This window comes from Phyllostomus hastatus, unplaced genomic scaffold, assembly GCF_019186645.2.
Source record: "Phyllostomus hastatus isolate PE091 unplaced genomic scaffold, TTU_PhHast_1.1 phas_scaffold_21, whole genome shotgun sequence".
Lineage (NCBI taxonomy): Eukaryota > Metazoa > Chordata > Mammalia > Chiroptera > Phyllostomidae > Phyllostomus > Phyllostomus hastatus.
The window spans coordinates 21737288-21759685 of NW_025334017.1; the positions used below are offsets into that span (position 1 = coordinate 21737288).

The 22398-nt window shown below is 34.3% G+C and overlaps 1 protein-coding gene across 2 annotated transcripts in view; it reads left to right on the forward strand.

Annotated features, from left to right (window-relative positions):
* Positions 1-22398, forward strand: part of VPS13B (vacuolar protein sorting 13 homolog B) — a 699511-nt gene that overhangs the window by 314553 nt on the left and 362560 nt on the right. For both annotated transcript variants that reach the window (XM_045861171.1, XM_045861172.1), the window contains exon 24: positions 8972-9192. In XM_045861171.1, the coding sequence (XP_045717127.1) occupies positions 8972-9192 (221 nt within the window). The remainder of the gene's footprint in view (positions 1-8971; positions 9193-22398) is intronic.

Sequence of the window (22398 nt, forward strand, 5' to 3'; positions counted from 1 at the left end):
GGTTGGATGTTTATTTCTTCCTTTTGTTCCAAATTGTTGATTTGAGTCCCGATTTCCTTCCCATCACTGTTGTTTCCCTGTGTATTTTCCTTTATTTCACTTAGCATAGCCTTCATTTCTTCCTTTGTTTTGTAACCATACTCACTTTCTGTGAGCATCCTGATTACCAGTGTTTTGAACTCTGCATCTGATAGGTTGGCTATCTCCTCTTCACTTAATTCTTTTTCTGAAGTTTTGATCTATTCTTTCATTTGAGCCATATTTCTTTGTCTCAGCCAGCCTGTTACATTGTAAAGGGTACAGCTTTCAGCTGGGCAAGGCGACCCTCTTTGCTGCTTTGTGGCACTGTGTGTGGGGGAAGGGTCAGAGAGGTAACAATGCCTCTTGCTCAGCTCTCACCCCATCTTCCATCACTTCCCTCTCTTCCCACAAGCGAATGTGCCCTTTCAGGTGCTCATTCCTGGGTAGGTAAGCTTGTGTATGTTTTAGGATCCTATGTCTCTGCAACAAACTCTCTTATTAGACTGGGAGTTTATCCTGCCGTGCAACCCCACAGTTTTTTTACAGCCAGAGGTTTTGAGGCTTTAGCTTCCCACGCGTAGTTTTCTCCCCAGGTCTTCTGCTCTGCTTATCTGCACATGAATGTGGGACCACCCGGTCTACCAGCTGCCGTCTGCCAGCTGCTGCCTTCCTGAGCGTTCTCGCCTGTCTCCACCCCTCCTACTGGATGAATGTTTCTTCCTTAACTCCTTGGTTGTTGGACGTCCATACTGTTTGATTTTTTTGGAGGTTCTAATTGGTTTTTGCTTTTTATTTGGTTGTTATCCTTCTTTGCCTTGTGTGAGGAAGTAAAACATATCTACCTTCGCCTCCATCTTGGCCATAACTCCTTACTTTCTGTTTCTGCTGATATTCCTTCAGACCCCTAGTGTTCCTCAGTTCCCGAATTCCTGTGTGCTGCCCACCCACTGCCTCTGTAGCTTCTTCTCTGTTCTTGGAACAAGCACAGCTCTGTCGTATATCAGGGCCTTAGCATGTGCTACAAATGTGCCTTCCTCCTTGATCCTTTCTCATTTTTTATGTTTCAGGGTATTTCACTTGTCAGGTCCCCCTGTTCTCTGCTCTCATTGTACCTGACTCATCACTTTTCCCATCCTCATCTGAATAATTTTTGTTTACCGTTTGCACCCCCTAGTAGTGTGAAAAGGGCAGGAAATATATCTATCTTGTTCACTTCCATTCTTGTCATCTATCACAATACATGGCACAAAATTGGAGCTCGATAAGTAATTGTAGCCTATGCTATTTAGTAAATAGCATATTCAGCAAACTCTTTGGTTGCTATAGGAGAAAAAAAATGAAAGTCAGCTTTTAACTTGTCTTCAGGTTCATAAATAATGGAAAAAGAATTCCTAGTTAGTTCAATTTGGGAAAAAAAAAAAAACAAAACAAAACCCTACCATTACAGAGGTGGTCCATAGGATAAAGAAGATGGGTTTTCATGGATTTGAAGCTCATTCTATACTGAACTTAGACCTCTAAAGTTTAAAATGAGGAACTGTGTGTTGAAATGTGTCATCTGATTTCAATTGCCAGGGGAAGGGAGAGATTATCTCTAATATACTCTAATATAGCCAGATTCAATCTGTGTAGGGTGTTTGGGTCAAAAATCAACATCTTGAGTTTCATTAGGGAGCACTTGCAGTAAGGCCTGCAGATGTAATTTGCTACATCCAGCTCACACCTCCGAGCAGATGGGTTTCTACACTGTGCCTAGCAGAGGTTTGTTTTTTCTTCTTTGAAAGATTTGCCTGTGACTTTAGTAAAATATTTTGACAGAAATGGAATATTGAGATCATTTATAAATTAAAACTTTGCTGTTGTTGGATTTAGTGAATTTTAATAGAAACTGATGTGAAAATCGTTGAACACCTATGAAAAATAAATTAAAACTTTGCTGCTATTGGATTTAGTGAGTTTTAATAAAACCTGAGGTGAAGATCATTGAGCACTTATGAAAAACACGAGGACTATTTTTTTGTGTAATTCTGGTTTGCCTTAGTAGTTTACATTTATTGTTCCATTTTATATTTTTAAAATGTCATAGTTTGATCATTATAATTTCTACTTGTTCTGAAAGATGGTGATATACTGCTGTAATAGTTTCTTCCAGTTTTACTGAGTGTCTTTGACTTTAGTTTATATCACATGTAAATGGGATTCCTTAGGGAAAAGAGGGAACTCAGAAGAGAGCTTCAGATTTGTCCTTGATGTTGTTGTTTTAAAAATAAATCTGTTAAAAACCATGATATATATTAGAAATGAAATTAAGCTCTTGAATTGCCTAAATGTAGTTACTATATTGCATTGCTATAGACATTGTTTTCTTCTAAGTAGCTAATATCCAGCCTCTTCTTTCGTTTGTTTCGCTGTGGGTTATCTGGCTTTTAAAGGCTGGAAAAGGAATCTCCCTTTATTTCTTTCTTTCCTGTTAATCAGTTTTACATTTTCTACCCCCCACACACTTATTTTAAAGACAAAAGCAATATGGCAGGTCAGTATGCTGTTGTATTTTTGCTTATCACCTTTTTCAAATAAACTGTGTAATTTATATTTTCTTAAGATCTTAAAATGTGTACTTTAAAAATGATATCAAGGTAATATGTTCTCATTAAATTTGTTATTTATTTAATTATAATTGACATAACCTTCTGTAAGTTTACATTATAAAACATTGATTTGATACATTTGTATATTGCAATATGATTACCCCTGTAGCACTAGCTAGCACTACTGTGAAGTCACATTACTATTATTATCATTATTATTTTTGGTGATGAGAACATGAGATCTCGTCCCAGCAACTGTGAAGTCTATGAAACATGTGTTCACTGTAATCACTGCACCGTGCATTAGATCTCCAGAGCATACTCACCTTCTGGTTGCAAGTGTGTGCCCTTGAACAGCATCTCCCCAGTAGTAATGCCCGCTTAAAGTTGCTCATTCATCTAAGTTGTCTAATATATTGGGACATGTAGAGTTGTTTGTAATAATGCTTCTATATTCTTTTTAATTTTGGGGGGTAGATGTAATATTTCTTTTATTTCTGATTTTGTTAATATGGGGGTTCTCTCCCTTTTTAAAATTTTATCCTTTGTGGTTAGCCTACCTAAAAGATTGTGAGGTTGCTCATCTATTCATAGAAAAAACTTTTTGGTTTGATTGATTTTTTTGTGTGTTTTTTATGCCATTGATTTCTGTTCTAATTTTTATCATTTCTTTTTTCTACTTGCTTGGCTTTGGTTTCTTTTCATCTCATTTTTTTCTTATTTCCTAAGGACGAAACTGAGGTTATTTTATTTACTTATTTTTATTAAATTTATTGGGGTGACATTGGGTCACAAAACCATACAGGTTTCAAGTGTACAACTCAATAAAAGATCATTTGTACGCTGCATCATGTACTCACCGCCTAAAGCAAGGTCTGTTTCCGTCCTCATTTATCCCTCCTTTGCCCTCTTATGCCTCACCCCACCCCTGCTTTTTCTCTGGTGAGCACTGCACTGCTGGCTGTTTCTGTGATGTAGATTTGCTTCATTCCTTCACCTTCTTTCATCCAAACCCCCTTCTTTTTGCCAGCTCTCAGTCTGTTCCATGTATCCATGCCTCTGTTTATATTTTGTTTGTTAGTTAATTTTGTTCACTAGATTCTACAGGTAAGTGAGAGCATATGGTATTTATCTTCCTTTGACTGGCTTATCTCACTTAGCATAATGTTCTCCAGGTCCATCCATGCAAAGGGTAAAATTTCATTCTTTTTAGTGGCCAAGTAGTGTTCCACTATATAAATATACCACTGCTTTTTTTTTAATGTAACTATATTTAAACTTAAAACTTTGGGTTTTTTTTTACACTTATACCAAGAGAAAAATCCACATGACATCTTAACTCTCCCATTATTACTAGAAGTAGTTCTGCAATTTGTTTTTTGTCTTTTGTTTTTAACTTTAATAATGTGATTATCTTTTTGGTTATTATGCATAGAAATTCTTCATTCTTCTTTTTTTTAATGAATTTTTATTGTATTTTTTTCCAAGTAGTATTCCACTGTGTAAATGTACCACTGCTGTTTTTATCCACTCACCTACTGATGGGCACTCAACTGTTTCCAGATCTTGGCTATTGCAATAAGCTGCAATGAACGTAGCAGTGCGGGCATTCTTTTGAAGTAGTGTTTCTGGTTTCTTTGGATAAATTCCCAGAAGTGCAATTGCTGGGTCAAAAGGCAGTTCTATTTTTAATATTTTGAGTTAACTACATACTGTTTTCCGTAATGGCTACACCAGCCTTCATTCTCACCAACAGTGCCCAGGGGTTCCCTTTTCTCCACAACCTCGCCAGCACTTGCTTGTTGATTTATTGATAATGGCCATTCTGACAGGCTGAGGTGATATCTCATTGTGGTTTTAATATGCACTTCACTGATGATTAGTGACCTTCTGCATTTTTTCATATGTCTGTTGGCCATGTGTATATCCTCTTTGTTGAAGTATTTATCCAGGTCCTTTTACCATTAACATTTTTTTTTATTTGTTAGAGAAAGGGGAAAAGAGGGAGAGAGAGGGGAAGAGCAACATAGATGTGTGAGAGAAACATCAATCACTGCCTCTTGGTCACACCCAAATGGAGACCCAGCCCATAACCCCAGCCATGTGCCTCTGCCCCGATTGAGAACTGAACCAGAGACATTTCAGTTGTCAGTGTGACACCCAACTCCCTGAGCCACACCAGTCAGAGCCCCTTTCCCATTTTTAATTGAGTTGTTTATGTTCTTCATGTTGAGTTGTACAAGTTCTTTATATATTTTAGGAATTAGCCCCTTGTAAGATTGTCATTGTCATACATGTTCTCCTATTCAGTGGGCTCTGTTTTCATATTGTTGATGCTATCTTTTGCTGTGCAAAAGCTTTTTGGTTTAATGTATTCCATTTTGTTTATCTTTTTTGTTTCCCTTGCCTTAGAGATATATTGGCAAAAATATTGCTATGAGAAATGTCTGAGATTTTACTGCCTATGTTTTCTTCTAGGGGTTTTATGGTTTTGCAACATACATTTAAGTCTTTAATCCATTTTGAGTTTGTTTTCGTGTGTGGGGTAAGTTGGTGGTCTAGTTTCTTTTTCTTTTTCTTTTTTTTGCATGTATCTAATTTTTTCAACATCATTTATTGAAGAGACTTATTTTTACTCCATTGTATATTCTTGCCTCCTTTGTCAAATATTAATTGACCATAAAGGTGTGGGTTTATTTCTGGGCTCTCTTTTGTTCCATTGATTTGTATGCCTGTTCTTTTGCCAATGCCATGCTGTTTTGTTTACCTTGGCCTACCAAACTGTAGTATAGTTTGATACCAGGTAGTGTGGTACCTCCAACTTAGTTCTTCTTTCTCAAGATTGCTGAGGCTATTTGGGGTCTTTTGTAGTTCCATATAAATTATTGGAATATTTATTCTATTTCTGTGAGATATACCAATGGTATTCTAATAGAAATTGTGTGTAATCTCTAGATTGCTTTGGATAGTATGGATATTTTAATGGTGTTAACTTTTCCTATCAATGAACATTGTATGTGCTTCCACTTACAATGTGGAATCTTCCTCGATGTCTTTCTTCAGTATCTTACAATTTTGCAAGTGCTTGTCTTTACCTCCTTGGTTGAATTTCCTATGAATTCCTATGTACCTTCGTTGTTGTTGTTGTTGCAATAGTAAATTGGATTGATTTCTTAATTTCTTGTTCTGATAGTTTATCATTTGTGTATAAAAATGCCACTCATTTCTCAATGTTAATTTTGTACCCTTCTACTTTGCCAGGTTCATTTATTAGATCTAGTAATTTGAAGGTGGAGTCTTTCGGGTTTCCTATGCACAATATCATGTCATTTGCTAATAATGACAGTTTTACTTTCTCCTTTTCAAATTGGATGCCTTTTATTTCATCATCTTGTCTGATTGCTGTGGCTAGGACTGGAGTATTATGTTGAGTAAGAGAGGTGAAAGCAGACATCCCTATCTTGTTCCCAATCTTAAGGGAACGCCAGTGTTTTTGCCTGTTGAGTATGATGTTGGGTTGGGTTTTTCATATATGGCCTTTATTATGTTGAGGTATATTCTCTTTATTCCTTCTTTGGTGAGGTGTTTTTTTTTTGTTGTTTTTTTTTACCATAAGTGGTTGCTGGATTTTATTGAATTCTTTTGCTGCATCTATTCATATGAGCATATGACTTTATTCCTTCATCTTGCTTATGTGATGTACTTGTTTTGCATATATTGTACCAACCTTGCATCCCCAGAATAAATCCCACTTGATCATTCTGAATGATCTTTTTAATGTATTGCTGGATCTGATTAGTTAATATTCTCTTGAATATTTACATTATTTGATACAAAACAGTATTTTGTTTGAAATGTAGAATCTTGGTTACAGAACAAATAAAACTGTGGTTTGCTCATTTTTATTGTTCTCCAGGCATTTCAGCTGTTCTCTGCTAGGAAAATTGATTACACTTTTTATCATTTCTAATGCCTTTATTCCATGAAAGTACCCATTTCTTAATTAACATTATTTAGAATTAAAGAATGTTTTATTTAACTGTCTTTAAATTAATTAAGTGCTAAGTGGTTTGGCAAACTATCAGAAATTTTGGCTCATTTATAAGTATTTGTGGAGTATAGTGTATCTATCTTGAAAGTGTTAACCCTCAAAATAGGTAGTAAAATATTTTTTATTAGCCTCTTTTGTATTTGAAATAAAAACCTACCTGAGTCATACTGGATTGTGGAACATAAGGGACAAAAATAGAAGAGGAAGGTTTTATTTGTGCATGTGTACATATATGTGTGTGTAAAGGGAATATTTGTGTAGATAATGGCTTGTGTTTGGTAAAGTTTTTCATAATGTTTAATTGTGGGAGTCCTCATCTTTAAGGTAGATTGTGCTTTTTTAAAAAGACAACTAGCATGCTAAATAAATGAACATAAAATATTAACTTAAAAGGTTATTTTAAAGACTTAGAATATGATGTACCCAATTTCTATTTATTGTTCTGATTCCAAAGTTAGATGGAGAGACACATATCTGAGATAGTACCTGCGTGATTTGGGATTTTTTTTTCAATTTAACAAATTTAAACATGGTGCCCTTCATTGCAAGATAAACACAATTTAGCATTTCTTAGATAACATAAAATTTGAAAACTATATATAGCTTACTACGTTTTAAAATATGTAACCTGAAGTTATTCCAAAATTTTTAAAGACAAATTTGGCAAAGCCTTTATTTTGTAAATAGTATGGAACTTTGTATAGGTTTTAAAATAATTTTAAAATTAGTTACAGATGATTTAAAGTTTGTCATTTTTTCTTGGGGGCAAAATATTTTAAGACTTAAAACAGGCAGTTTACCACAGTGCTGACCACATATTATTATGCATTTCTCATTGTTTCCATTGAAGCTATTGAGTAGTCTACAATAGACTACTATGTGAGTTTATTATCCAAGTCTCAAGTTCAAAGTTTCTGATTTTAATTTTATAAACTACATTTGGTCAAGACATTTTGAATGTTCAAATTTATGAGAATTTACTTGTAGCATTTATTATCACCTATAATGACACAAATGCATATTTAAAGTTCTTTAATATATGCATTTTTTGTATTATGAACTTAATAATTCACTTTTTTGGCACTGAAAAATAATGTGAAACTAAACTAGAATGTGATCCTGGTTCTAATTCTCTGTGGGCATGTTCAGCACTATTGGGAGAAAAAAAGACTTCAAGGAAATTTAACAGTTAATAGGGCTTATTATTGGGAGTCAGAGGGCAGAAGGTAGATTCTGACTGGTCTTGATGTTTATCATTTTTGTTTTCTAAATTATCTTTAATAGGGTTCTAGTACCTTTCTAATTAGAATGTATATAAATATTTTCATTTTTAAAAATAATCGAGCTACTTACTTAAATAGAAGTTTATACTATGGAGTATATACTGACAGGTAGTAGAGTTACAAATTCAAAAATACAAGTTATAAGGAACATATTTTCCATCAAATTGGCATCATAGAAACAAATGTTTATAGATATTCTAAGCTGAGTATATTTATAAAATTATATCACAAAGTAGTTTTTCTATAGCTATAATAAAAAAGATGGTTTTATCTCACAAATTTATATTAATGAATTAATCTCTAGTAAGAAAACAGTATAAAAGAAAGAAATTTTGCTCTTAATCCTGAACTTTATCAATGCTTATATTTTTATTAAGTATATTTTATATAAGAGTAACATTATACTTGAAAATCCCCACAGGCAGGTTGTGAAATGTATGTTGGGCCTCACCACCAGAGATTCTGATTAAGTAGATCGAAGTAAGAAAAAAACAACAGAATCTGTATTTTAAATAAAGCACTTGCATGATTCTGGTGCAGGTCATGCAATACACTATAGCAGATTGTTTATTCTTTTCCTCTCTTCATTCCATGGCCAGATCTGGGATTGCAGTGAATCCATGCAAAGGTTATTGCATTTTCCTAATTTAACACATTCTCTTGATCTCTTAAGGTAATGCGTACCCCCTCAGTAGTTGTACAATACAATGCACTGGGTTAAAGGAAGAGGAGGTTAGAACTTCTGTGTGTATTTCTACCTCATTTCCCTCATGTCCATTTCTGTGTGTTTACAATGTATATAATTATTGATATAGTAGTATGTTATAATAAATACAAACATACATAATTTTAGAAGGTAATGTAGCATACAGATTGTTTAACACATTAGTCTATATTACTTGCTTTTAATGATGCTGTATTAAATGTTTTATAATTCAGATTTAGACAACAGACAACTTACTATCAAGTGACAATTAACTACCATTTTGTATGTGTGCTTCCCCACCCTCTTTTGTCTCCTTTATCAGGCGATGCTTTTCCTTGGACGATCAGCTTGCATCATTTCAGCATATACACCCTTTTTGGAAAACAAGTGACACTTTGCCTTGTGGATCCTATGGGTTGTACTTCTACTCTAGCAGTTACATCTCAAAAACTACTCACCACAGCACCTGATACAAGACATTCATTTGTTGTCTGTCTTCACGTTGACCTAGAGTCACTTGAGATAAAATGCTCGAACCTCCAGGTTGGTACATTTGATTTATGAAAGGAAATTTAAAATAATGTGATTTAGGAACAATTGTTTTCCATTTTGTTTCAGGGTTTCTTTTCTATTAAGTGTCCTAAATTATTTTTAACAAGGCCATCAAGATCAGAATGGCCAGATTAAGAATTGCTTTGAAGCTCTCTCAAGTTTTGTAATTTAAACTCTTCTGAAAATATAATGGTGGCAGCGTAAATGCATCTTTTGGCTGGTGGAATGAAATCAGTTGCAGATGTAAAATATTTAAACACTGACGAACCACTTTACCATCAGAGTGTGAGAGTCTGTTGAAGTGGTCAAGTGTAATATTCAGTCATATTGTCACTCTGAACTTCTTTTGCTCAACATGTACTATTTTTTTAAGAGCACTGTTTACTATTTTAAAAAGGCATTTTGTTAATACAACATTTCGGTTGGTGTAGGCCAAACATGTTGTATTCTGCAGTTTTGGAATTTAATATGAATTTGAATCACCTAGGTCTGTTCACATTATTAATTGCGTAGAATTTAATAGTTGTTTATTTGACCTCAAGAAGACTGTAGTATATAGTTTATCAATGTTGTATACTAGTTGAAAAATTTTAAATTTTTATTCCTTGATTTTAGTGAAAGAGAGGAAGCAAGAGTGGGGGGTGAGCGCGAGAGAGAGAAGGAGAGAGAGAGAGAGATTGATTTCTTGTTCCACTTATTTATGCATTCATCAATTGGTTCTTATTTGTGCCCTGACTAGGAATCAAACTCACAACCTTGCCATATCAGGACAACACTCTAACCGAGCAACCTGGCCAGAGCTGAAATCTTATTTTTAAAAGAATACTTTTTAGAATATTATTGGATCTGACAGGTCAATATTAATAAGTCTATGTTTATCCCAGAATTAGTGGGTTTAAGCCAGTACTTAAAATATATTTTTTAAAGTGTGTTCATATACCCCACTATATCTTATAGAGCCGCCTCCTCACTGATACCACAGTTCATCTTTTCTCTCTTCTTCTCTTTCCCTGTACTGTGTTCTATACAGTTTGTTTAATTTTTATATTTATTTGTGCATGTTGAAAACATTGGAACTACTATATATTAAAAATGGCTTAAATGCACATAAAAATGCACATAATTATTATTCTATTATGTTCCACAGTAGTATCGGAAAGAATAATTATGAAATAATTAACACTTTCATAGATTATTTCCTGAATGCTCTTTCCAACATTTGCTTAAAAATATTTGCAAAAGGAAGGGAAATTGTTATGGGCTGAATTGTTCCCTCCCAAAAGATACTTTGAACTCCTAACCCCCAGTATTTCAGTGCATGACTTTACTTGGCAATACAGTCATTACAGAGGTAATCATGTTAAAAAAGATGTCATTAGGGAAAGCCGTAAGCCATAATCTAATGTGACTGATTTTCTTATAAAAATGGGAAGTGTGGATATAGACACACACAGAGAGTCGATGTGAAAACACAATGGGAAAAGAGTGCCTTGTGAAAATGCAGGCAGAGATTGGACTAATGCATCTGCAAGCTGAAGATTACAAGGATTTCTGGCTGCCACCAGAAGCAATGAAGAACGAAATGGATTCTATTCAGAGGAAGGATTGTGTGCTGATAAATTGATTAGGGACTCTAATCTCCAGAACCGTGAAATGAGAAATTTATGTTGTTTTAAGCTGCTCAACTTTGTATGGCAGCTCTAAACAAGTAGACTGTAGAGAGACAGATTCACACCCTTTTAGATTCTTTATCACAAAAGCCCACAACACTCCATTCATTCCATTGATTATTTCTATGTATTCTGGGGACAAAAAGCAAAAACTAATAACATAAATGAATATGTCCAATTTGTTCTAAAGTAATTGAATTGAGAAAAACTTTAAAGCAGCTATTATCATTTTTTTTCATGAGGTATAAAGGAAAGCACACTGAATAAAAAAAGAAAGAATTTGCAATGGAAAATGTAAAAAGAATTGAAGGGAATTTCAGAATTGAAAACTCAATATCTGAAAGAGCAAAACTATGCCACCTGGGCTTCGAGGTGGCTTGCATATGACAGAAGAAAGAATCACTGAACTTGAACATTGAACATAGAAATTACTGACTTTGAAAACCAGAGGGAAAAAAGGTGTTTAGAAAAGGATGAGAGCCTCTGCGGCTATGGGGCAAAATGTTTTACTGATGTGTAATTGGAGGTCCGGAAGGAAAGGAGAAGATTTGGGCAGAAAAAAAATGAACAAATAACTGCAGAAACCTTATGAAATTCCCAGATTTGTAAAAAGAAATAGGCTTTTGCATATCCATGAAATTCATCCAATTCTAAGAATGTTTATCTTTGAGGATAAAGTGAAAGAAACACCTGTGATTAAAATACTGAAAAACAAAGGTAAATCTTTTAGACATCTTGAAAGCAGCTACAAGAAGACACATTATGTATAGGTTTACAGTAATTTGAATGAATACAGGTTTCTCATTAACAACTGTAGAGGACAGAAGACAACATTGGAACAGTATCTTTAAAGTGCTCTCAAGCCAGTGAAGATATGCCACAGAAATCAAAGTGAAATAAAGACACGGTAGATGAAGGGAAACGAAGAGAATTTGTCCCCAGCAGCACTGCTGGACGATAAATACTAAAGGAAGTTCTTCACAGTAAAGGAGAGTGATACCAGTTGAAAATGTGGATCTTCAGAAATAAAGGAAAACAAAGAGAAATAATAACATCATAAATATGTACAACACTTGCTGGACTATCAGTATTTGTAGATGTGATATAGAAGACAACCAAATTGTTGCTGGCGGAAATAGGATGCTTCCACAGGGTTGCGAGAAAGGCATTCTGGGGACCAGGCACTGGAGGACTTGGGCATAGCGGCTGTGTGTCGGAGTGAAAACAGAGGGCTGCCCACCGCTGCCTGATGTCCTATCCACTACCAGGGGCTCAGCTCCCTCTCACTAAGGAAGAAGGTCCCTCTTCTGGCGCCTGAGGCCAGCACTGGTATGAGTCAGGCCGAGAAGGGCCAGGACCCGGAGATACAGAACAGAACTTCCCCCTCGGCCCTCTGCTGCCCCCTCCACCACTGGCCCGCTGCTTGGGAACACCTGAGCACTTGAAGGAACAGCTTGGGCCTTTGTTAAGGTCTGATTGTATCTCTCTTAAGCTTTAATTATATCTCCTTGGGTTTGGGGAAGGGGTTAAGTTTCTTTCAAACTAACCACTTATTTTCCTAATTATTCATGAGCTTGTGCTGGGCCCCCCCCCACCCAATCCCTTTCCTGGATTTTCCAAGCCTAGGCTCCTCCCCGTTATGGTTGCCCTTTTTACCTTCTACTGCGCATGCCTCAAAGCTCAGTATAGTCGTTTTGCTTGCTCTGTGCATGTGCTTACCTCACCTGTGCTGCTTGGCTTTTACTGTGCATGTGCCCAGCAAGGGAATTTCCCCTACTATTTTATCTCTTCCCCAGATAATCCTGAGTACCAGGCTGGTTGTCCCTTGGGGAGATAGTAAAGTTGATTCTTCCTGCCAGTTTGGGGATTAAGTCCCCTTAGTGGAGGATGCGGCTGGTCCCTGGAGTGACTGTGAATGCTACAGCTTTCTAGTTAAATCACACATACTGTCTGATTCAACTCCCTAGTTAATCAGACTTAATGTCAGATTCCATTTGCACCCTTCATTTATTAATAACTAGCTATCTATGCTAACAAAATCATTAAAGTTATGGGGAGATATGATGGGCCAAAAGGACCTGTATGATTGCCCAATCTATAAATACCACTCTAAGTAGACTGTATAAACTTAATTGGACTGTGAAAGTTTACATGTGGGTGGGTATGTGTATATATACACACATATATTTATCTCCTAGAATAACTACTAAAAACATGCAAAGATACAAGCACATGGCGCCAAAGCCAATAGATTAATTAAAATGAAATACTAAAAAATATTTAAATCTAAAGAAGTCAAGAAATAGGCCCTGGCTGATGTGGCTTAGTGGATTGAGTGCTGGCCTGCAAACCAAAAGGTTGCCTGTTCAATCCCCAGTCCAGGCACATGCCTGGGTTGCAGGCCAGTTTCCCAGTGGGTGGCAGGCAAGAGGCAACCACACATTGATGTTTCTCTCCCTCTCTTTCTCCCTCCCTTCCCCTCTCTCTAAAAATAAATAAATAAAATCTTTTTTTAAAAAAAGAAAAGTCAAGAAATGGTAACAGTGATAAAAATAGAGAATAGATACAGAAAAAAAATCAAATAAAATCACGGGAGCTGAACCAACTTTATCAATAAACACACTAATGTTGATGATCTTAACTAAAAAGGTTTACACCAAGAGTTTGAAACTAAGGTCTGCAGGCCAAATTAGAGGCCGCCCATTTTTTATGTATTGTCTAAGGTTGCTTTCATGCTACAACTGCAGTAGTAATTAGCAGCAGCAGAGAATAATATGGCTCACAAGGCCTATAATGTTTACTCTCTGACCCTTTACAGAAAAATTTTGTTGACCCCTGGTCCAACTACCCCTATTAAAAAGCCAAGATTTATAGAGTGCGAAAAAGGCAAGACTACTGAAGAGAATCATTTGAAATATAAAGAAACAGAATATAAATAAATGAATTGGAAAAATATATACCAAACTGTGAGAAGTCTTGATTTGCTTATTTTATATCAAATGAAATAAACGTAAGTAAAAAGAATATTACCAGAGACAAAAAGGGACAGAATTAGTGGAAAAATTATGACAACATGCACTCGTAGTAGGAAATTTTTATAATATTTTCCTCAGTTATTATAAAACAACTAGATGAAAAATAAATAATTGGAGATAAGATATGAAAAAATAGATACTACCACAGTCATATTAGGAATTTTTATAACATCTTTCTCAAGAATTCATAAAATCACTAGATAAAAACAAATGAATAATTGGAGATATAGAAAATATGAAAAATACTAAGAATTCACCTTAATCTAATTGACAGTTACAAAACACTATATCTGACAACTGTGGAATGAACATTTTTTCAAGTGTACAGTATAGTTTCATTATGTTTAAGAAGATCAAAATTAATGTACTATATTATTTTACCTCTGTCAAATTGTATTAGAAATCAATAATATATTATCTGGGTATTAAATAGTATATTTTTAAGTAATCTCTGAATCAAAGACACAATTCCTTAGAAATTAGAGAATATTTTGGTTGGATGACAATTAAAAAGTGGATACAGCTAAAGCAGTGTTTTCAGAGAAACATATATTAAATACTTATATGAGAAGGTAATAAAGAGCTTAAATTATCTACTTAAGGTTCCAGTTTAGGAAATCAAGAAGTAAAGAAGTAAACCCAAAGTTAAGTAAAAGGAAGAAAATAATAAAGAGCAGAGATGACTAGAATAGTAAAAGGAATGAGAGAGAGGGAGAATACAAACCCCCAGTATGGAGGAATGAAGGCTATGGTTATCACCACAAATCCTACAGACACTAAAAGCATAAGAAACTAGTGAGCAACTCTGTGGCAACTCTAGTGCAACAATTTAGATGAAATAAAATTTTTTATTTCAAAGAAATGTAGAAAAATGATAAGAGATAGAAAATCTGAATATTTACATATATATCTTTTAAAAGATGTTGAATGTGGTATCAAAAATTTTCCCATATAGAAATCTTCACGCCCAAATGGGCGAATTGTTTCAGTAAGCAAGGAAAAATGATGATATTTTACCAGTACTTTTCTCAGATGTAAGAATGGAGGATTCCTGCCCAAAATATTTTATGAAGCCAGCATAAACCTGTTACAAAATCCTGAACAAGACTTGCAGAAGGAATTAAAAATCAGTTTCCTTCATGTAAATTAGATATAAAAATTCTCAACCAGATATTAACAAATTAACATAGTAATATATTTAAAAGATAATACATAAAGACCAAGTAGTATTTATCTTGGAAATACAGGTTCAGTATTCATCATTCAGTCAATCCATCATATTAATAAAACAGTGGAGGAAAATTATATATATATAATAATCTCAATAGATGCATGTAAAACATTTGGCAAAATTTAACACTCATTTGTGATAAAAATTCAGTAAATTACAAGTATTAGAGAACTTTCTCAAACTTATGAAGGAAATACATGATAAAGCATATATCATACTTAATTGTAAAATACTGAGTTGTTTCCCACAGATCAGGAAAATGTCCAGAACGTCTGCTCTCACCAGCTGTTCTGTATCATACTGGATTTCATAGCCAGTGCAATGAACCAGGCAAAAGAAATTAAAGGCATAAAGATAAGAAAATAAGTAAAATGTTTACTATTTGCATATGATAAAATACAGGGTGGGGGAACATAGGTTTAAGGTTGTGTGTATGTGAAACAGAGTTTATTGTTGTAGTAGTATTTACTAATTATTGTATTATTTCCATACAAACAACTATAAGCCTATTTTGCTCAACCCTCTATTTTATAGAAAATCCTAGAGGACTCTTAAGAGACTATTACTATAATAAACAAATTTATCAATGTTGCAGGAGACAAGGCTAATGTATAAAAACCAATTGTACTTTTATATACTAGTAGCATACAATTGGAAAATGGAAAAAGATCAGTTGCATTTACATTGGCGCCAAGAAACACGAACAAATGATTCTAAAAGGTGTCAGAGATCTCTACCTTGAAACCACAAAGGACTGCTGAAGAGATACACAAGTTTATAGATTGGAAGATTAAAAACTACAGGGCATAATAAAGTTTAAAAACATTTTCTCTTTGAAAGGCATATTAAGGTAGCAGAAAGCACACTTGGAGAAAGTAATTGTAACACATTTATCAAAGTGTTGTCCAGAACATTTAAAGAATCTTTTCTAATCAATAAGCTGAGACAAAGATCAATAAATAAAATAATATGAAGACAAGTAATGGGGAAGAGAGTTGAATAAGATATTCACCACATAAGATAGAGGACTGGTCAATAAGGACATGAAAAGATGCAGGATGTGATTATTCATTAGGGAAACACAAAACTTGTCTACACCTATTAGATTGGCTAACAGGAAAAAAAGACAGTATTGTGAGCCAACATGAACTCTTTTACAATCCTGCGGCTGGTAGGAATGTAAAAATTAGGACAACTTTAGAAACAACTTAGAAATTCTGGGGCAGAAGGGGGGCGGGTCATGCACTTGTCCAAGGACACAGCCATTTCTCCCTAAGTATTTCCTCAGAGGAACAAAAATATATGTCCACACAGATGTACTTAGCAGCTTCGTTTGTGCAGCCCCCAACTGAACACAACCCAAATGTTCATCAGTAGGTGAATAATTAAAATATGGCCTATGCACACAGTGTAATACTACTCATCTATAAACAGGCTAAATTACTGATAAAATGCAACATCTTAGATGAACATCACAACTGTGCTGAGTGAAGGAAGCCAGATCAAAGGGAGTACTTACTGAATAATTCTATTTGTATAAATGTTAGAATATGCAAACTGCTGCATTGTGACAGAGGACAGGTTCCTGTTGTCTGGAGGCAGGGCAGGGAGAGGGAAGAAGGAAGAAATAATAGGAAGGACAAATTATGAAGTTACATGAAGGATCTTTTGGAGATAATATGAAAAAGTATTCATAGTTTATATGAAATGTAGTAGTAGCTTAATTCCTGTATGATCAACTTGAAGTTGTCTCCCAGAGATTTTATAATTTAGGGATATATGAAACATCATTCTAGCCCTGGGAGGATTATCCTACTCTGCACAGTTATCTCTAGCCATCCCAGCTGAAAATAAATTCTGTTACCATTATTGTTCTAGCCCGGAACTCCACTATTATCAGTTTTAAATTTTTTTCTTTTACTTTGGAGATAGTTAATATTGTGATTTGTCTGGAATCACATTAAATCTAATACTTGGCTCAAAACTAGAGCTCTGGGGTATCTTCCTTAGATATTTACCTTGTTTGGAACTAAGCTCAGATTTTGTTGTTTAAATATAAATCGTTTTTGAGCAAAGTCATCACATAGATAGATCTTATGTTAGGCCTGGTAGTTTTCTAAGTCTCCTCCCTCCTTTTGTCCATTCTTCCCATAACCTGCCCTCCAGGGCCTCCTGGCTGCTGCTCCCCAGATTCTAAGGCTTAATGACCCTCATGCCCTGAGAATCACTTTCACTCAAAAAGTAATAATTCCTGTCTATTCATTTCATTTCATTTCATCTTCTTGACAATTCCTCATAAACCAACTACTGTTAAATTGTTACCAGCTGCTCTAACCAAAACTGATCACAAGATTTTGGGAAGTTTGAGATATTTATGGAAAAACTTTGGAAATTCTGATATTCTATATGAGTGCCATTTTGTTAGTTTAGATTGATTCTGATACTAAAATTTGAGATCCTCTTCATAAATTGCTCTGAATATCCCTGGTGGGATGTAGTGTATTCCTGAAAGAATAGGAAGCCACAATACAGTATAACACTTTGAAGAACAATGTGTACTCAAAGATTTAGTAAGGAGTTAATGCTTTTTTATAGCCTGGTGGGACAGATTAACCTAAATTTTAATGATAAAACATGAGACTCCAAGTAAACCTCTTCCTTGTGAGGGATTGCAGTGGCATATGCTTCCAGACTCCCCTCTGGATTCTGTCAAAATACAATGGCTTGTTGTTTTTTTTTTTCCCAGTGAATTCAGTGAATATTTATTACTACATGTAAGCCAGAAATGAAGGAATAAAGATGAATGGGATAAACACATGAAGAAGGCAGTGCCTACACTCATCATAATCTAACTGTTAAAAGCCACTGATAAAGAGCAAACCTTGACAGTATCATGAGAAAAATGATGCATTACATACAAGAGAACCAAGATTTAACTTTTAGTTTACTTCCAAGAAACTAGAGGTCAAAGGAGCAACATTTTTAAATTATGAAAAAAGTTGTAAAGGCCTTTTACTTCAGAATTTTTAATAAAATACTATTTATGAATGAAGACTAAATAAAGACATTTTCAATTTTCACATAAATGAATCTATCACCAATAGAACTGAACTGAGAGAAATCCTAAGGGAGTTCTTCATGCTGGAAGGAAATGAAACCAGATGTTTGAGCATCTTTCAAATGTTTATTAGCCTCTGAGTTTGCTTTTTTGTGAGTTGACAATTCATACTTACATTAATTTGTATGTTCCTAATTACTGATATGTTTGAGCAGTTTGTAAATGTTTATTGGCCAGTGAATTTGCTCTTTTATGAATTGATCATTCTTACCATTTACCCAGTTTTTTTGTTAAATTTCTGAGCAGTTTGAAGAGCTTCCCATATACCCTATAAATACAAACCCTGTATCTATAAGGCAGTAATTTGCCTTTAAACTTGATAGACTCTTTTGCCAAAAATGTTTAATCTTTCTTTGTGAAATATAGCTATTCTTTACTTTCTATGTGTCCTATTTTACAAAAAGAGGATTGTGAGCCCGTGAAATAGACATCCCATATATATATATAGGATGCTAAAATTTCTTTTACTGTTTCTATTTTTTTTCTTTTAAGGTTAATGACTCAAAATAAGCTTCTCTCTCATGAATGGTTGCTTATTAATCCATCTGTTTTTGTTTTATGTGTTTTTGTGAAGGACAGTACTTCTTGTGTTTTTTTGTGCCCTGGACTTTTTGAGAATCTGGTAAAAACTATGAGCCTTTTCCCCAACCGTGTAAATACCCAACAGTGGTAGCCTTTGCCTATTTTATCAGCGCTTTGGGAGCTTTAGATTGTAGTCATTGTAAAAGCCTCTTGATTCCATTTCAGAGAAATAATTCCCGCTTAAATATAACATACCATTCTTTTGTTTATCCACTAGAGTGATATCATAAGTGTTGACATTTGCACATTAATTAATTTGGTTCATTATTGCTCTGACACAGAGGCCTCAAGTAATTTCTGTACTTTAAAATACAGTGCTGGCTCTATATGTAGGACAGGCCTGGAGAAGATTGATTATGTCGGACACAGTTGTAGTTATTTATATCAACTACAGAGACCTGAACTACTATGTCACCTCCTAGAACTCATTGCCATTTAAGGGCCTTGGGCACAATAAATATTTAACCTGGTTGAATATTCAGAGTTTTCTCCCCTAGGAATGCTTTTCATCAACTCTTCCCTCCATCTTCACTGCTTTATTAAACTTATCTAATTCCCTTTCATCTCTTTAGACACTAATCTCTTAAGCTTTAAAAATTGTGTTCATTCTAAAATTAAATGAGCCTATAAGTCCTCTCTTTAATATAATACAATTTCAATTTTCTCTTAGCCAATAAATGGATATATATTCTCTTCTAGTAACAAAACTAGCTTTATATTTTTGGGTTTAAAGTATGTGTGGAACTAGAGAAAGAATGGGTGTTATTCACCTTACCTGTTCATTTATCCATAGTCGTATTGCTGTAAGCTGTGCTCTATTTTTACCAAGGCAGTGGATTTTCTCATTACTGTCTAAAAACACAGTCATTGAGTTCAGGAAAAGCTGGATTTGTATTCTTGAACCACTTACCATATTTGGCCATGTATAATGCATATGTTTTTGCCCAAATTTTTGAGGTAAATATAAGGATGCATATAAAACATGGGTATAATGATCACATACTGGGGGTATAATAATCCCATGTATAATTTGCAACAAAAATGAGGGTGTGCATTATAACAGGAGCACATTATACATGGCAAAATATAGTACTTGTTTGTGATTTCTCTGAGCACCTGATTTTCATTGTTGTGTGTTAAACAAAGTTAGATATGGGTAAGTGCAATGCATAAGTGTAATGCTCTAATGAAAAGGCATCTTTTTGGCAAAATATTTTTCTTTTGAAACTGAATTTTAATGATTAGTAACAGCCTTCATGTGAAATAGAGTAGCCTTTTTCAATTTGTATTCCCTTAGAGCTCTTTGCCCTGATGGAAATAGATCAGTAATTGCTTGTTGAAATTCCATTTCTCTTTGGTTTACATTGACATCATGTATCCATGGTTTTTCTTTTTCCTCTTTACCTTTATGATGGCTCATCTGTTGGATTCTTTCTGCTAATGCTCTGTACAAGAAGTTCCTCCTAACTGAATAGAACTTTCCATTGCCCTTACACCGTATGTTGATCATTTGCTGCACGTGGCTTTTGCTCTTACTATTCTTTTGTCTGCAATGGTTTTCTATACCCACCTAGGAATGTATCTCTTAGAGGTTTATCTCAGCCTTTCCAGTCTAACTAAGTCTCCTTTCAGAATGGTCAGAAATGAAGTGGGAAACTATGTGAAATTAATTTTTAAACAATAAAATGTTACATTTTTGATACTCAGTTTTTGATGCTCAAAATATTGATACTCAGTTATTTGCATACATAATCCATATAAAACTATCTCTATCATGCTCATTTTTAAGAGACTTTTAAAAAAGTTGTATTGGAGTATACTTAAATATAATAAAATATACATCTTTTTTATAAGGTTTGATGTAAGTACACCCATGAAACTATCCCCACAATCAAGATAACGCATAATTCTGTCATCCTCAAAAGTTTCTTTGTGCCCATTCGTAGGCCTGCCTTTCCACTTTCCCATTCCATGCCACCATTGATTCTGTTGTATATTAGTCACTTGCATGAATTCTATGTAAATGGAATCATACAGTTACATTCTCTCATTCTCTCTCTTTATTGTCTATTTTCTTTTATTCAGCATAATTATTTTGGATTCAAGTTTTTGCATGAACCCGTAATTTATTTCTTTTCATTGCTAAGTATTATTCTGTTGTATGGATATGCCACATGTTGTTTATTGAAGAATTTTTGAGATTTTTTCCCCTAGTTTTGGACTATTATAAATAAATATGAATATTTATATACAAATCTTTGTGTTGACACAGACTTTTATTTTTCTTGGAGAAACACTTAGAAGTGAGATGGCTGGAACATACGGAGAGTGTGCATCGTTTTCAAAAACTGCCAAACTCTATTCTGCACTTTGCATTTCCATGAACAGTAAATGAGGGTTTCAGTGGCTCATATTCTCATGAGTGCCTGGTATGGTTAGGCTTTTTAATTTAGAAATTTTAATAGATAGGTAGTGATAGCTCATTGTGGCTTTAAGTGGCATAGTTTTTAATACTGTTTTATGGATATGAGTTAAACATTTATCTTCAAATTTTTCATAAACCTCTGATTTTCAGAAGTCTCCATTCTGTGATAGCAACTCTCTCCTTTGAAAATAAAAGTATATTTAAAGTTTATGTCAGAGTTCGCTTGGCATGTTAAGTACACAATGTACTTGGTGACATTCATATAGAATTGTCTAATGGTAACAGTTAAAATTAGGCATAATGACAAATAAAGCAGCATCAGTCCCTTAAGTAGATAAACCTTATGTCCTTAGAAGTATTTAGAACCTGTTTATTTGGTTTATGCTTTCCTTATTTGTCAGTTCCAATTGTTTTAAAAAAGTAGAAGAATCATTTTTTTAAGATTTGGTTTTAACAACATTGTTTCTTTTTAGGGAGAACTTATTCATGATTATGAATTACAAAAAAGTTTGAACTAAAATTTTTTCTAAGGTTTTTTTGTAAGATCTCTAGCCATTAGATTTTTTTTTTGACAAAAAGAGCTATAACCAGAGATTTGAGACTTCATCACACAAAAAGCAGGAGAAAACTGTAGCCCAGTACTGTTTTATATCAAAGGAGGATTGACAACACTGTTTTTGTGCATCTGCTCTGCCCCCGTAGGAAGCCAGCTTTATCATCTGGATGTGTCCTGCGGCTGAAACTTCTTATAAATATAAGAATTTTCCTTTTTTTTTAAATGGCAAGCAGAATATGGTATACAGCTGTGGATTTGCTTATATATCATGTTTGCATTTTTTCTCTGGGCTTGTTTTATACAGTATATGGCAATATGTTGTCATACAAATTCCATGATTAATGCTTATTTATGAAATCTTATGTAAATATCTTAGAACTTGGTCAAACAATGTGCAAGTTAAACATCTTTTTCTCTGAATATTGGAATGGCAAATCCGAGAGGAATAGTAGGTTGGATGGTTTATGTTCTTTATCTGTAGAAAAGTTTCATATGTAACATTTTCCTTTTATTATTCTATGTTATACCATTCTTTTTCATTTTATTTTGCTAGGCAAGAAAATCACTTTCAGATATATTT